The sequence below is a fragment of the Trichosurus vulpecula genome, chromosome 5, assembly GCF_011100635.1.
Source record: "Trichosurus vulpecula isolate mTriVul1 chromosome 5, mTriVul1.pri, whole genome shotgun sequence".
Taxonomy (NCBI): Eukaryota; Metazoa; Chordata; class Mammalia; order Diprotodontia; family Phalangeridae; genus Trichosurus; species Trichosurus vulpecula.
The window spans coordinates 112,110,794-112,127,195 of NC_050577.1; the positions used below are offsets into that span (position 1 = coordinate 112,110,794).

Here is a 16,402-nt window from a genome sequence, read left to right on the forward strand (position 1 = left end):
AAGAGAACTACTTTTGAGATATTCAACAATACGTTTAACTGTTAAGTCTTTTCAGTCTTAACTTTCAATTTGCAGCTTTAGGTACACATATATGTGAATAACTTTCTGTAAACGTAGTACTTCTCTCCACACAATTTGTTTTAAAAATTCAAAGTTGGATCTTAATAGTATTATCCTAGAGCACGACTTATTTAGAAGGGATGGGGAACTGCAGCCTCTAAGGCACACGTGGCCTTCTAGGTCCTTGGGTGTGGCCTTTTGACTGAGTCCAAGTTTTACAGAACAAATTCTTTTATTAAGGGGATTTGTTCTGTGTAAGTCTGGTTCGGTCAAAGGGCCACACCTGAGGACCTAGAGGGCCACATGTGGCCTTGAGGCCACAGGTCCTCCACCCCTGAGAGAATTTGTCTTTTTCCATCTTCCGCAGAACAGTCCTTTCAACCCTTGCAGACAGCAAGGTTGAGTTTCTCTCCTAATCCAAGGTCCCCCTTTTCCAAGCTAACCAGGAGCTAAAGTTAAGCCTCTCAGCTGAACTGCATATAGCATGAACATACTGGAAGCGGACCCAAAAGTCCTGAAATTAAATACAAACTTAGCCACTTACTAGGTACATGACCTTGGGCAAGCTATTTAACCTCTCTGTGTCTCAGTTTCTTCTCTTGTAAAATAGAAGAAATAAAACATCATTTTCTTAAAATTAAAAAAAAAATCAAAAGATTAGCTTGACTCAGCCAATCTCTGGAGTATTCAATAGAAGAGACATAACATCCAGAGAATCCCAGAGGTACCCAGAAATCCCTGGATATCACCCTACGCCTCTAGTCTCTCCTGTGGCATCTTTGACATTCGTACTTGTTTCTTTGGCTAGGAAAGGCTACCGTACAGATGCCACTGTCTCTGTCTTCCTTGGCTTCCTCCTCTTCCTAATCCCAGCTAAGAAACCCTGTTTCGGAAAAAAAGATAAAGGTAAGAGGGAAGCTGTGGTAGAGGGGACACTAGGTCCTAAGGACTGACTGTGGTCAAAGAACATCTGAATCTGAAGTTTTCAATGGTAAACAGAAGCAGATTAACAATGGCAAATGACCACATTACATAGTGATGTAGATGAAAACAACACTGAAAGTCAATTAAACTAAGACAAATTGTAAGGACCACTCATGGTCCCAGAGAACAGAGGAAAAAATAGGTTCCCCTCCTCCCAGTAGAGTAGGAGACCATGGCTGTGTTATGGTATGTATGCTGTCAGATGTAGTTATTTTGTGTGTTAGTCTGGCTTACCTTTTTTCTATGCTTCAAGGGTGGATTCAATGAAGGTGAAGGTATATCAGGATACGGGATATAAAAACAAGCTAGCAATAAAAAACTTTTTAAAAGTCTTCAAAGAGAGCCTCAGGTTTATTATGACCCTTTTCCAAATACCAGAGTAGTCATACTGATTAGCAGATCCATTCAAACGCCCCCTATGTCCTCTAATGAGGCACCTAGGTGTTAACATAGATTCTGTACCTTCACGAAACTTTAGATTCAGGAGAGAGCAGAGAAGATGCGATGGAAATGGAACCCATCATTACATGGAAGGACTTCCAGAAGACCATGCCCTGGGAAATTGTCATTCTGGTGGGAGGAGGTTATGCTTTAGCATCTGGAAGCAAGGTAACACTTCTTTTTTCTGGATTTGTTTTGTTGAATGTTTTTGTAGAAGCTTCGTTTAATTGGATATCTCAGTGCCAGGAGGGAAGATCTAACTGGTGATTTTCGGAATTGAGAAAGAGAATCAGTGTCTATTCCACAATCAGTCAATATTTATTAAGTACCTACTATGTGCCAGGCACTGTGCCAAGTGGTAGGGATACAAAAAGGAGCAAAGGAGCTCACGCACAATCTAATGGAGGAGATGACAAGCAAACACATATGTACAAATAAGCTAAATCCAGGATGAAAGGGAAATCATTAAGAAAGGAAGGCACTGGAAATGAGAAGAGTTAGAACAGGCTTCCTGTAAAAAACAGGATTTTAGCTGGGCCTTAAAGGAAGCCAGGGAAGCCAGGAGGTGGAGATGAGGAGGGAGAGCCTTCCAGACATGAGGGACAGTAAAAGAAAATCACCAGAGCTGAGAGATGGGAGTGTCTTGTTCATGGAACAAGGAGGCCACTGGATGGAAGAATACATGTTGGGGAATAAGATGTAAGAAGACTGCAAAGGTAGGAGGCAGCTGAAGGGCTTTGAATGACAAACACAGCGTCTCCTATCCGATCCTGGTCACAATCAGGAGTTACTGAATAGGAGTTGACATGTTCAGATCTTCATTTGAGGAAAATCACTTTGGTGACTGGAGGGAGGATGGATTGGAGTGGGGAGAGACTTGAGGCAGGCAGACCCACCAGCAGGCTACTGCAGTAGTCCAGAAATGAGTTAATAAGGACCTGCACCAGAGTGGTGGTAGTGTCAGGGGAGAGAAGGGGGCATGTCTGAGAGATGATGCAAAGGTGAAATTGATAAGCCTTGGCAACAGATTGGATATGGGGGGGGGCAGGGTGAGAGATAGTGAAGAGCTGAGGAAAACACCTAGGTTTTGAGTCTGAGGGACTGGGAGATTTGTATGTGGCTAAGGCGGGGAGTAGGTCATGGGAAGTGAGTAAGATGAGGAACCCAGTGGTTGGAGAGTCATTATGTATAGTTGAAATTCCCTGGTATGAAGGCAGGAGTTGGGAAGGACAGAAAAATTGTAAGCCATGAACTGAACTGATTGAGGAAAGAAGGGGAGCTACCCAAAGCTCTGCAGACAGCAGCTACCAGGATTTTGATTAGGTGGTAGTGGACAGCAGTATAGCCAGGAATGGAAATCTCTGAATGACCCAGCTACTGAGATCTCCTGTGCTGATTATGCCACTGACCAACTTTTCTAAGGATGAGAACATGATGGGTCAGGCATTTCTGTTTGCACTTCATTTTAAAGGTGTCGAGAATTAAAACCTACCCTTTCACAACTAAAGAGGGCAGTGCCTTTGGGTGGCCACATCATATTATTGGTTCATCTTGAGCTTGTAGTCAACTTGAAATAATAAAGACATCAAATAACTCACATTTATATAGCACTTTGAGGTTTAGCAGCTAGGTGGTGCCGTGGACAGAGTGCCAGGCCTAGAGTTAGGAAGGCCTGAGTTCAAATCCAGCCTCAGAAATTTACTAGCTATGTGACCCTAGACAAGTCACTTAACCTGTTTGCCTCAGTTTCCTTAACTGCAAAATGGGGATAATAATCGCACCTCCTAGGGTTGTTGTGAGGATCAAAAGAAACAATATTTGAAAAGCTCCTGGTACAGTGGCTGACACACAGTAGGTGCTTAACAGATTCTCATTTCCTTCCTTCTTCCAAAACCCTTTCTGAATAACAACTCTGAGAAGTCAGTCATTTTCTCATGAAATGTTTATTATGCCGTCTCCTTCATGTTTTACTTGTACAATTGATTTTTTTAAAAAAATGAACATTTGAATCCTATATTCAGTACTTATTACTGTTAAGTTTTACCTTTTTTACTCGGGAGCCATTGTTTCCTGTCTGCTGAGGTCTTTTTGATGTGTATTTGTATATAGAATCTTAGCTCTACAGCTGGAAACTTTAGAAGTCAACTGGCTCAACTCCTTCCTTTAACTGATAAGGAGCCTGAAGCCTGAAGGGGGCTAGTGGTGCCTGAGGTTACCTGGGTCAAGTGAGTGGCAGTCTGGATTCACACTGAGGTCCCATGACTCCAAATTCAACACTTTCTCTACCTTAAGCAATCGTAGAGAAACTACCTGAGACCGATGCGCTGATGAGACTGATTTAAAGGGCCAAGTTCACAGTCCTTCTGCCCTTCCCAGGGTAGCTGGATGTACATGGATGGCTGTGATTATGGCCTCAGGTAGAGAAAGCAAACTCTCTAACAATGGTTTAGGGGGCTGGGATCGCAGCTCTCCACTGGGAAGGTCACTCTCAGGACCCTGTGTGGCTTCTGGAGCTGTGCCAAGCTAGTAGCACTAGCTAACATTTCTATGTGTGCCAGGCAGAGGGCAGAGGGCTAAGGGCTTCACAAATATTATCTTAGGTGACCCCCACAACAAGCCTGGGAGATAGGTGCCACTGCTATCCCCATCTCAGAGACGAAGAAACTGAAGCAACAAGAGATAAAGTGGCCTCCCTGGTGGTCTAGTGGCTAGGATTCGGACCACGGCGGCCGGGGTTCCATTCCCAGTCAGGGAAGTGTTGTCTGCTTTGGGGCAGCTAGGTGGCGCAGTGAGTATAGCACCGGCCTGGAGTCAGGAGGACCTGAGTTCAAATCTAGCCTCAGACACTTGACACACTTACTAGCTGTGTGACCTTGGGCAAGTCACTTAACCCCAATTGCCCTGCCTTTCCCCCTTCAAAAAAGAAAGAGATAAAGGGACTCGCCCAGTATCACAGAGCTAGTAAGTGTCTGAGGCAAGATTGGAATTCACATTTTCTTGACTCCAGACCTGGCACTCTATCTACTGTGCCAGCTAACTGCCCCATGCCCTGAACAAAGGGACCCAGGAGATGCAAAGCATAGGGTTAACCACAGGTACCTAAGAGAAATAAGATTAGAGCAGCCTTTTAACAGAATAAGAGAATATGCTTAGAAACAGTCACACCAATTGGAGTAAGGCAAAGGAAGAGCATAAGGATGGTTCATTGTTCCTCCACATTCCCCTCCAGCTATCTGGAAACAGTGACCCAAAGTCTCATCAGAGGTCTTAGTCATTCTTCCTGGAAGATAGCTCAGAGGATCACAGAGACATAGATCCTCGGGGTGGAATGGATCCACACCTGCACAAGAATCCCCTTTAGCTCGTACATGACAAGTGGCCATCCACAGCATCTTACATGGCAATGTCTAGTGAGAGGGAACCTACTAAAACCTGAGTAGTGAGGAGAAAGATGACTTCACCTTTGGATAACACTCAAGGTTAGGAAGCCCTGACCTCCACTCGTCACTGCTAATTTTGCCCTTTGCAGCCAAGCAGAATGAGCTTTTTTCTGTCTCTTATGTGACAGCCCATCAAATACTAAAGACAGGTGTCATATCTATCCTGAGTTTTCTTTTCTTCAGGCTAATGGTCTTCCCTTACTTCCACCAATGCTTGCATGGCACCATCTTGAAGCCTTCCATCACCATCCTGGACCCCCTCCTCTGGACAATTCCCAGCTTATCCATTTCCTTCCTTGAATACGGTGCTCAGAATTAACTATAATACTTCAGATGTGTTCTGACCAGGTCAGAGTACAGCAGGCCCATCAATGCCTTAGTCTTAGGCATCACACTTCTCTTACTACAGCCTAAAACTGCTTTAGCTTTTTTTGTCTCAATGTGATATTGCCTTGTTGACAACATCATTTTCACACATGAATGTATCATGAGAAAGAATTTCTCAGTCACAAGAATGATTTAATGATAAAAACTACCAACTGAAAAGTTGACAAAACACTATGCCTGTTATCTCAGTTGATCCTTGCCACACTCCTGTGAGGTAAGTGCTGTTATTAGCCTTAATCTGCAGGTGAGGAAACTGAGGTTGAGAAAGGTTAAGTGACTTGCCTAGGGTCACACACAGCTAAATGTCTTAGGCTGAATTTGAACTCGGTTCTATCCTGACTCCAAGTCTAGAGTTCTTACCCACTGTACCACTTGGTGCCTCTAGAATGGAATTCCATCAGGTCCTGATCTATAGAGGGGCAGAAGTGGCCTACATGGCCTCCAGAAATTCCTTACAAGAGTCCAGTTTGAAGATTCCTGGCAATCTCCCACATTTCCATCTCACTTGCCCTGTCTCCCTCCCTTCTCTCAGTCCTCCGGTCTCTCCACATGGATTGGGCACCAGATGTTATCCTTGAGCAGCCTTCCACCCTGGGCAGTCACCCTGCTAGCATGCATCTTGGTGTCCGTGGTCACTGAGTTTGTTAGCAACCCCGCCACCATCACCATCTTTCTGCCGATCCTCTGCAGCTTGGTGAGTAGAAACAGGGGACAGCCTCAGCTCCCCTGCCAAACTGCCCAAAATGGTCCCAGTCTGGAGGCCAAGATCAGTGGGAGGGGACGAGAAGGGTGAGAGTCTATTCTCTTCCATCTCTGATTAATTCCTACAACCTTCAGGGTTTCACACCCCTTTCTACAGGGTAGAGAAATAAGCTTAAGTGATAGGAGAGGAGCCAATAGATAAACATTAGGACGGCTTGAGTGTAGTGCTAAAAACCCCTTTCCAGAGTGAATGATTAAAAAAACATGTATTAAGCAGTCATGTGCAAAGCACTATAGTCTATGCTGAAGATACAAATAGAAAAGCAAAACAGACCAGGAACTCATATTCCAACTGAGGAGGCAGCATCTATAAGAGGTTTCAGCTGCAAATCAGGTAGAAGAGCCAGGTGGTCCTTAGGGCTAAGCATCAAAACAGATGTTAATGCATCTTCTCTAGAGTCATTGCTGTGGATAAAAACCACATATGTCGAACAGTATGAGATGACAGTCAACAGTGTTAGGGAAGAAGGGGGCAGAACCACATGGGAAGGAGCTTCAGAGGCCCAGTACAAATAGATCCAGGCCCTCGACCACCATAACCAGCCCAATAAAAGGTGAAAACTGAGTTACCCCAACCTCAATAAGAGAGCCCTTCTAGCAGGTTCAGCTCAAGAAAAACAAGAAAACAGTTGCCTAGAAGTTTGGAAAGTACTGAAGCTAAGAAAATGTTACCACCTGATAGAAAAATGGTAGCAGTCTGTCTCACTCTACATAACATGAGACCTGGTGAAAAGGAGGCCAAAAAAGGTCCTTCCTCTTTTTCTTCCTTTTCCACATCCCTTCCCTTCGCTTTGACCTCTCCTGCCTTTCCTTATCCATTTTCTCCTCAGTCTCCTTTTTCTCTCTTTCCCTTGGGCCAGAGATGGGGTCTATTGGTAAAGTCAAGACAGTGGAGCCAAAATTCCACAATTGCCCATTATCTTCACTTAGAAGAAAAATTCCATTTTAGAACTGCATACTGAGCATACTCAACCATGTGATAGACATATGCTATTGGTCACAAAGAAAACTGAGAAAGTGTAGATGGTTTAATGCAAGCCGTTCCTACTGGGGAAAAATCTCAGAGTGTATGTCCTATTAGGGATGGCTCATTAGCATCAGCACATGGCATCTACTTAGAAAAGATGGTCTTTGCAGGTGGTAACCTCACATTATAGTAGTGTTCTCCAAGGAGCAGCAGTTAACGTTACACAGTCACTTAGAATTTACTAAAAACAACAAACACAACGAAATATGTGAATGGGCAAGGGGGAGAAAGAAGTTTAATACTGAACTTAATGCTCCTATTAATTCTCTCCTCTCCTAGTCTGAAACCCTCCATATTAACCCACTCTACACTCTGATCCCCGTGACCATGTGCATCTCCTTTGCCGTCATGCTGCCAGTGGGCAATCCTCCAAATGCTATTGTCTTCAGCTACGGCCACTGCCAGATCAAAGACATGGTGAGTTATGGGTACCTAAGACACCGGTATTCCTTCTCCCTTGCAAGTTCATGAGAAAGGAGCATTTACCCCCAACTCTCTCCTAAAATTTTCTCAAATAATAGTACTCTTTTTATTTAAAAAAAAATGTTTCTCATCCTCACATCAGACATCCCCAATAGTTGCTTTGCTGGTCCAATCGTCCTTCCTCCACTGGCCAAACCACGCACCATAAACCACTGGGATCCCTTTGATGCCTTGGGATGTCATGTCTGTACCCCTCTGCAGGGTTCCGGCTTATCATGAACAAAAGAAAACTTCAGGAACTATTGTAGTATGGACAACACTCCTTTAAAAGGAAATTGTCTGGCTGAGATAAAAATAAGATGGTAGGACACCTTGAATCCATCATATATATGTGATTAAAGGAAGGAACTGGGGATATTTAGCCTATAAGCTTCAGAGGGGGATATGATAGCACTCAGATGGAAAAGAGATTAGATTTGTTCTTGCATCCCCAGAGGACGTAACCAGGAGCAATGAGGAGAAGCTGCCAAGAGGGAGATTTAGGCTGGATGTCAAGAAAAATTTCCTAACAATTAGTTCTGTCCCAAAGTAGACGAGACTGCGTTAGGAGGCGGTGGGTTTCCCTTCTTGAAGGTCTTCAAGCAGAGGCCAGATGGCTGCTTGTTGGGTGTCACAGTAGGAGGTTCCTTTTGGTTGTGGGTTGGACTAGATGGCCATTGAGCTCCTTTCCAGTTCTGAAATTGGTGATTCCGATTCTATGATCTATGATCAATTCTGTAATCAGTATACAGGTTATGTATTGTACCTCAGTTTCTCCACCAGACCATCATCCTACTAGCTGATCCCTCACAGAGAATAATAATGTATATAAAAGGTTATAGCAGCATAGAATTAGAGCTAGAAGGAGGCTTAGAGGTCATCCAATCCAATCTGTTCACTTTACCAATGACTAAACCAAGGCCCAGAGAATTTAAGTGACTGGCTTACTACTCACACAGAGTCAGGATTTGAACTCAGATCTTCTGCCTCCAGATTCAGCATTCTTTTCCTTAAAATACCTTCCATTAAAAGTACCATCAAAGAACAGGCTACAAATGTCATACTATTCTGACTTTAGAAAAATGAAAGTGAAACATGCAGAGTTCATTTCATTCTTTGCCCACAGGGAGGCGTTTCAGAAAGAGAGGCTAAGAACTCTGATGAAACCTTATGAAACCTTGGGTCACTGTTTCTAAGTCCTGAATACAGTTATCCCTTCTACTTTGCGGTGGGGTGGGGGAGGAGGTGGGGAGGAGGTAAGGTTAGAGGCATGGCACCCCCATGATTTGGAAAACCCACATAAAATTTTTTTGGCCCTCTCTTTGTACTAGAGAAGAAATCTGATTTTTTTTCTTTTTCTTTTGCAAGGTGTTTACAGTATCTTATTGTAATATTTGGGTTAAGTATTTTTCTGTGTCATCTGCTGGCCTTCGCATGTCAACTGTAGCTTCTGCAAAACGCCCCCAAAATTCCCATTTAATTTCTTACGCTTCGAAACTGCAATAGGGAAAGTCACGATGTGGAAGGGATAACTGTACCTCATCATTTTTCATTCGCCTGTCCACACCTACATATCTTCCCTGCTCCCCAACTACAAAAAGAACAAGAACAATCTTGAGGTTTATAGTTTATTGGAGTTTGTAGATATTCAAACCCTGGCCAAATACCAACCACTTGTGAGAGGCAAGTGGGATGTAGAAACGCTGCTTAGAAGCAGAAGACCTCGGGTAAGTTTCCAGTTCAGCCCTTTACTAGCTATGTGATCTTGGTCGTTTCATCTTTCTAATAACTTCATTTCCTTATCTCCAACACAGACTCAACACAAGGCTCCACACCCCACCTCCCACCTCCGTGCATTCTCCTAGGTCGTTCCCCAGAATACACTCACCTCCTCACCTCTACCTTCCAGAATTCTTAGCTTTCTCAAAGGCCATTTCCTCCATGCAGCCTTCCCTGATGTCCTACCTATTAGTGTTGCTTCCTTCCCTCCCTCGGGAAACATGCCCAAAGCACTTCTTGCCAGGATCTCTTTCAAGCTCTACTTTGTCTTATGCTCCCCATGCACACACTTCTCCCCCAGCAGAATGTAAGCCATTTGAGGGTAAAGACAAGTTTGTCTCTATCCTAAGGGCGTAGTACAGCACCATGCATGTAGTAGCACTGAATGATGCCACAATATGAAGTATCTGTGTTTTCATCAGCATTTCCCAGTGTGGGAATTCCCTCTACCAAACGACTTAATAGATAACAAAAGCTTACACTGAATAGTACCTTAATGTTTGCAGGATATTTAACTGTTATCTCATTATTCCCATTTTGCAGATAAGGACTGAGCCTGAAAGAGGTTAAGTGCCTTTCTCAGCATCACACATCTAACGTCTGAGGCAGGTTTCAAACTCGGCTCCTCCTGACTTCAATCCTAACACTCTATCCACCAAGTCACCTAGCTACTTGCCTGAGATGCACAGAGGTTAAGTGATTTGCCCAGAGACACTGCAAGCCTCCAAGGCCAGATTGGAATCCTGGTCTTCCTGACTCCTACTCCAGTACGCTAGCCATTACACCATGCTGGTCCCTAGAAGTTGGGCAGCTAGGTGGTGCAGTAGATAGAATGCCAGGCCTGGAGTCAGGAAGACTCATGTTCCAGAGTTCAAATCCAGCCTCAGACACTGACTAGCTGTGTGGTCCTAGGCAAGTCACTTAACTCTGCCTTAGTTTTTTCATCTGCAAAATGAGCTGAAGAGGGAAATGGCAAACCACTCCAGTATCTTTGCCAAGAAAACCCCAAATGGAGTCATGAAGAGTCAGACACAACTGACTCAACAACCTAGAGATTAATAAATATTAATAAATATTGCATTAAATTGAATCTACCACCTGTTCTTATGAAGATGAAACAAGACAAAGAATATGAAGGCTTCATAAATTTAAAAAGTACTTTACAGATGTGTAAACAAAAGGCAACATGGTTTACAATGAGGTATCCTAGAAACCAATTAGACTTAGTTTTAAGCCCCATCTCTGATACAGACTGATATGACCCTCAGCAAGTCACTCTGGGTGCTTTAGGTAATTCTCTAAGGCTGTAAGTTTTAGAGAGGAAAATGACCTACAATGGTAGAGGGAATTTCCTTCCTAGGGAGTTCCCTATACCAGTAAAAGCATAGGACCAGTCTCTATTCCTGTAAGTACTATTACCTATACATATTCAATGATAGAGATGCCCAGTGGTAACTATTCCTCTCTTACCTTACAGCCTAGCACACGGCATTCTCAAACAGACCAACTGCTTTCTCAGAATTCTACTTTGGTATCAAAGTAATGGCCCTTACTGCCCTAGAAATTGGACAGCAGGCGTTTATGCTAAGCATGATTAACAACTCCCCAGCTCAGGCTAGGGTACAGTAGGGAGAGGTTTGCCCTCTGTCTAGTCATTTGTTTGAAAAAAATTTCCTAGGATACACTTTTCCCTTGCATTTTTCCCATCTAAGTGCCAAGCTAAATTTATTTTCTGTACACTCTTTGTATGCCTGGCAATTCCCCTGGGTGGGGTAATAGTCATACTTAACTGTACTAATCTTTCCATCTGGTCATACTGTTCCCATCACATCTCCCACATTCTACACTCTACACATAGTTCTGCTCAGTGCCATGGCATAAATGGTATGGGTAAAGGCTACTGAGAAGATATACCCTAGAGAGGTCCCATGCTGGTCCTCCTTCCTGTGCTCATCGCCAATAGGAAGGGGTAGCGGAAAGCAGATATAGGCAACTTCCACTGATAGGTAGAAGACCTATAATGTAGATGAAGCTGGCATTGTTCACCCTCTCCTAACACCTGAGAAATTTCTTCCTTTCTCACCCTTCTATAATTACCTGGCAAAACCAGAACACACCTCAGAGGAACAAGAACATTTAGGAGCAGTCGTAGAAAGATGTAAGGTGGAGTTGAATATTACAAGAGCAGAATAATGGTAGCTCCCATAATTGAGACACTCCTACCCCCCCCCTCCTTTCCCCACTCCTTCCCAGAGTGTGTGCCTTCTGGTTTAGGGAAGTGACTAGAATATATTGGTTTGTTTCCTATAGGTGAAAGCCGGATTAGGTGTCAATGTAATTGGACTGGTGGTAGTGATGGTGGCTATCAATACTTGGGGAATTAACCTCTTCCATTTGGATACCTTTCCAGTCTGGGCTAAGGTCAGTAACATCACTCATCAGGCCTAGCACATGTGGACAAACTCACCAAACCAAAGACAGTGAGTGCAGGGAAAGTCCAAACAGCAAGCTAAAGAAATTGACATGTATGCGTAACCCTGGAGCCGATCAACCTGAAGCATTCCTCTCTTCGAAGGCCAGTCACATGTGATATTGAAGAAAAATGCAGCAACTGAAAGGACATACATCCTGATTTTCCGTTCCTTTCTTACAGTGATCACTAAGAAACTAATTTTGAATTTTTCTCATTCCTTTCTATCCATTGGCTTTAGATATTCTTCTTAAAACGGAGATGTGGTTTTATGAAGGGCCCTTCTAGAAGAAAGGAATTTCTCACTTTTCAAAGCCAGCAAATCTGAGGGAAAAGGCTACATACAGTCTTGCCTATGAAACCCTGCCCTGTATTTAAAAGCAACATCTCATTGCAGCCCAGAAGCTGAGTTCTTGGTCCTACAAGGGCTGACGTGGATCCACCATATAGCATGTTACAGAATTAAATATCGTCTTAGGGGGCTGGGAAGTCAAATCATCAGGTAGATGAGCAAAGAAGGCAAAATGATGCTGGTTGGAATAACTGATAGTATTTCTCACCATTCCAGGTGCCTCTCCCAGATCCTAAAAGGCAATTTTAGGCATTTCTCTCTAGAGGAGGAGCACAAAGAGGGGAAAAAAAAAGAATGCTTCTCTTTTCAGATAGGTCCATACAGTTTTCTATCTCAACATGAAAAGAAGTGCTCAGAATTCAGATTCAGAGCTGGGAGGGTCCTCAGAAGTCTAGTCCAGCCTTCTCATTTTACAGATAAGGAAAATGAAAATCAAGGCCCATAGAAGATGACTTTCCTAACATCACACAAGCAACAGTGGCAAAATTGGAATCTGAAACCAGGGCCTCTGATTCCAAACCTAGCATTTCCACTATGCCAACCTAGAAGAGGAAGAAAAGACTGAAGGACAAAGAAATTGGCACCCCTCTCTCAGTAGCCTCTAGTTTCCCATTACCACAAATACCCTCTCAATGATAAGGGAGGAAAAAAAATTTCCTTTCCTATTTTATCAGAGGGCTAAAAACAAATATATAAGCCAGTAAAGCTGCTAAATGCATTATTTTACTCTATTTAACCCCATACAGAGCTAGAAGGAACCACAGGAAACTATGAAGAAACTGAAGCTTTTATCAGTTCCAAAGCTAACACTAGGTGGGTGCTAGAAGATATAGAGACTAACGAGAAATCGTTGTCATCCCTCGCAGACTGGAAGGCCCTGGGCGGCACAAATGATCTCTTATCTTTTCGTTTTCCCTAGTGCTTAGCATTATGCCCTGTGCTCAGTAAGCATCCAGTAAATGTTTGTAGCTAATGAATATTCCAAAAAGACCATTTCAGAATACAAGCTTTTAACTCAATGAGAACTAGCCTACTTCTTCCATAATAGGTATTCTACATGACTAAATGAATGCTCATTATTCCAGTAGCTCACCAGCATCATATATTTCTAATCACTGACTTCAGTTATTTGCTAAACGTCTTTGAAAGAATCCCTTGTAGTCATCTGCACCTATTTTAATTGGCCTTACGTTCCTTGTTAGCGTGTTTGTTCCTCCTACGTGAATAACACAAATAAAATCATTATTTAGCTTCTCTGGGTTGTAAAGATTCTTTTATTATCTAACAGCACTCCCTATTACTCATATTTCCATAGTGTTTTAAAGATTTTAGAAAAGATCATTTGCATTGGGGATAGTGGGAAATATATGTGAAAATTTTAAACTAAAACTGTGGGAATAGAACTGCTCTTTCCTGAAACCATTAACACCAACCATGGCTCCTAGCCCTGCCATACAAAATCACCTACTATTCTATTGTTGGGAATTAACATGATTATTTCATGGCACCATATGAACAGTAACTTCTGAACATTAACACTCCAATGCTTGGTAATATTCACCTAGTCCCCTTCCGTAGTAGGTATGTCTCTCTTGCCAACCTCCCGAGATACGCTATTCTTTCCAGACTCAAAGAATTTTAGATCTGGGAAGGATGTAAGATTGAGCTAGAAAGGACCTTAGGGGTTTAGTTCAACCCCCTCATTTCACAGATAGAAAAGGCTAAAGCCCCAAGAGTTCAAGAGATTTGCACAGGATGATACAGCTAGTGTCTGAGGTAGGTCTGCCTGATTCCAAATCCAGTGCATTCTACACCATACTGTCCTCCCAACTTCATTTTATGACTAAAGAAATGGAGATTCAGAGTGGTGAGACGATTTGCCCAAGGTCATAATTAGTGGCATAGCTGAGACCATCAGTACTAAGGTCTCCTGACTTCTAGTTCCAGGGCTTTTTCTACTATGACATTTCTTCACTTCTTGGATATTGCTCCATAGTGCTGAAGGTACTCAATATTTGACAACCGACTACACAATAGTGTTTCTCAGGCGCAGAGATGATGTAACTTGAGCAGATGAGTATCTATGTAAACTCCCTTTTAAGGTTCAGTGTATTCCCTTCCCCAAGCCCAGAGCCCTAGCAATAAGGGAGAAAACTAGTTCATCTCAATCAAGGATCAAAATGCTACATTGTAGCATTTGAGAAACTCAAATAGAAACGGATGTCTTTGGGCCACATGTTAACTTAGAAAACAATAAATTAACATTATCTATGTTGATGGACTATGCATATTTGTTATGATGGTTTTATTTTTCTAATTATTATTTAGTGTGAAAGTGACAAGAAATGCTTGATTAAAAATAAATTTTTAAAAAATAACTAGGAAGTGATAAATAGTCTTTGGCAATTGACAAAAGAAACACCATGATTTTAAATTGTATTATTTACTCATTGATACTGCTTTTTTTCTTGATGGAAAATGGATCAAAATCTTACACTAAAATCTATGATAAATGAATCATGCTGTTTTTATTCACATAATTTATCAATCTTAGAATTACTAATTTACTGGCAGAAACAAAAATGAAAAGAAAAATTGCTATGTGCAAATTATGGTACAGGAAATGTAAGAGAAAGCTCATTTCCTCCATTATAGTATGTAATGTTCCTTCAGCAGAGGCTCATCAGAGCACAGTGAAAAAGGAGAAGACCACAGGGGAAATACAAACATTGGAAGACTATCCGAAGGGTGAGGTCTAGCCTAGTGGAAATGAAAACATTACGTGCTATAAATATGTGTACATGCTCTGTGAACATATTTAAAAATACTCAGATATGGACGTCTTCTACTTTACCTGCATTCACACAAATGGAAATTGAAGGGGAGTAAATTAGGTGGAAAAAATGAAATGATGTAGCACAACTGTTCTTTTAGCTCAAGCAGCAGGGAGCCAAAGTTTACAGCAGCATAAAACACCAAATCAGAAGTGGCTAAAAGCATTAGTAATTTCAGCCAATGAAATTATTGGCCCTTCTTTTTTTTGGCAGAACATTTTAAGTTTTTCTATTTCTTCATAATGTAAAAAAGTACAGTGAGTACAGCAATGTTTCCCAATTACTCCACAGAATGCACATTCTACATAAAGTTTAGCAAAGTGCATCACGTACATATTATCTCATTTGATATTCACAAGAGCCCTGTATGGTAGGTGGTAGAAGTATTACTCCCTTGAAGTCAAGAAGACCTTGCTTCCAGTTCCACATCTGATATATAATGGCTGTGGATCTTGAGTAAGTCATCTAACTTCTCAATGCCCCAGGCAACAGCAGGTGGTGTAGATCAGCAATATAGTGGATAGAGTACCAGGCCTGGAGTCAGGAGGACTCCTCTTCCTGAGTAATAATCCAGCCTCACTTACCAGCTGAGTAACCCTGGGCAAGTCACTTAACATGTTTGCCTCAGTTTCTCATCTGTAAAATGAGCAGGAGAAGGAAAGGGCAAACCACTCTAGTATCTCTGCCAAGAAAACCCCAAACGAGTTTAGGAAGAGTCAGACATGACTGAAATGACTGAACAACAAACAAATGAAATCAATAGGTCTGGGCCCAAATCCAAAATAACCCCAGCTGGTTAAAGCCATTTGTGTCTCTTCCCTTCCCTTGTTCCCTCCCTCAGTCCCAAAAAAGTAACAGGACTAGTTTTATTGTGAGGTTTAGAAATCAGTTGTAAAGGCACTACTGATGGAATACAATGACACAGATTTTAGCTTGGAAGGGCCCTTAGAGATTCTCCCCTTCAATACTTCCATTTTAAAGAGAAAGAAACTGAGGCCTAGAAAGATGATATTACTTGCCCAAGGTTATACAGACACTAAAAGGCAAACGTTTGTAACCCTGGTCTCCTGATATCAAATCCAACACTGTTTCCCCCCCACACCAGGCTCCTTACTTAGTAAAAGGACACCATGCAATGGGGACATCATTTGGACAAGTTTTTGGCATCCCAAGGGGATGATATTTGGAAGTCTACTGCTTTGGATATCTAAGTAGTGACCATGATTTTTTTTAATCCCTTATTTTATAGTTACAAAATACACTGCTATGCTGAATGTGTATAAAAGCATGACAAACTAGTTCTTTCCATTTTTAAGTTCTGTTGAATAACCTGGGTAATGACACACCACCAGTGTGGTTGCTAAAAACAAACCAAAACTAAAAAAGCAAAACAAAACAAACATG

General features: G+C 42.2%; 1 protein-coding gene across 1 annotated transcript in view; it reads left to right on the plus strand.

The window, feature by feature from the left end:
* Positions 1 to 11,790, plus strand: part of SLC13A4 (solute carrier family 13 member 4) — a 52,364-nt gene extending 40,574 nt beyond the window's left edge. The window contains exons 12-16 of the mRNA XM_036760875.1: positions 869 to 966; positions 1,529 to 1,653; positions 5,845 to 6,006; positions 7,381 to 7,518; positions 11,653 to 11,790. Coding sequence (XP_036616770.1) covers positions 869 to 966; positions 1,529 to 1,653; positions 5,845 to 6,006; positions 7,381 to 7,518; positions 11,653 to 11,790 — 661 coding nt within the window. The remainder of the gene's footprint in view (positions 1 to 868; positions 967 to 1,528; positions 1,654 to 5,844; positions 6,007 to 7,380; positions 7,519 to 11,652) is intronic.
* The last annotated feature ends 4,612 nt before the right edge of the window (positions 11,791 to 16,402 follow it).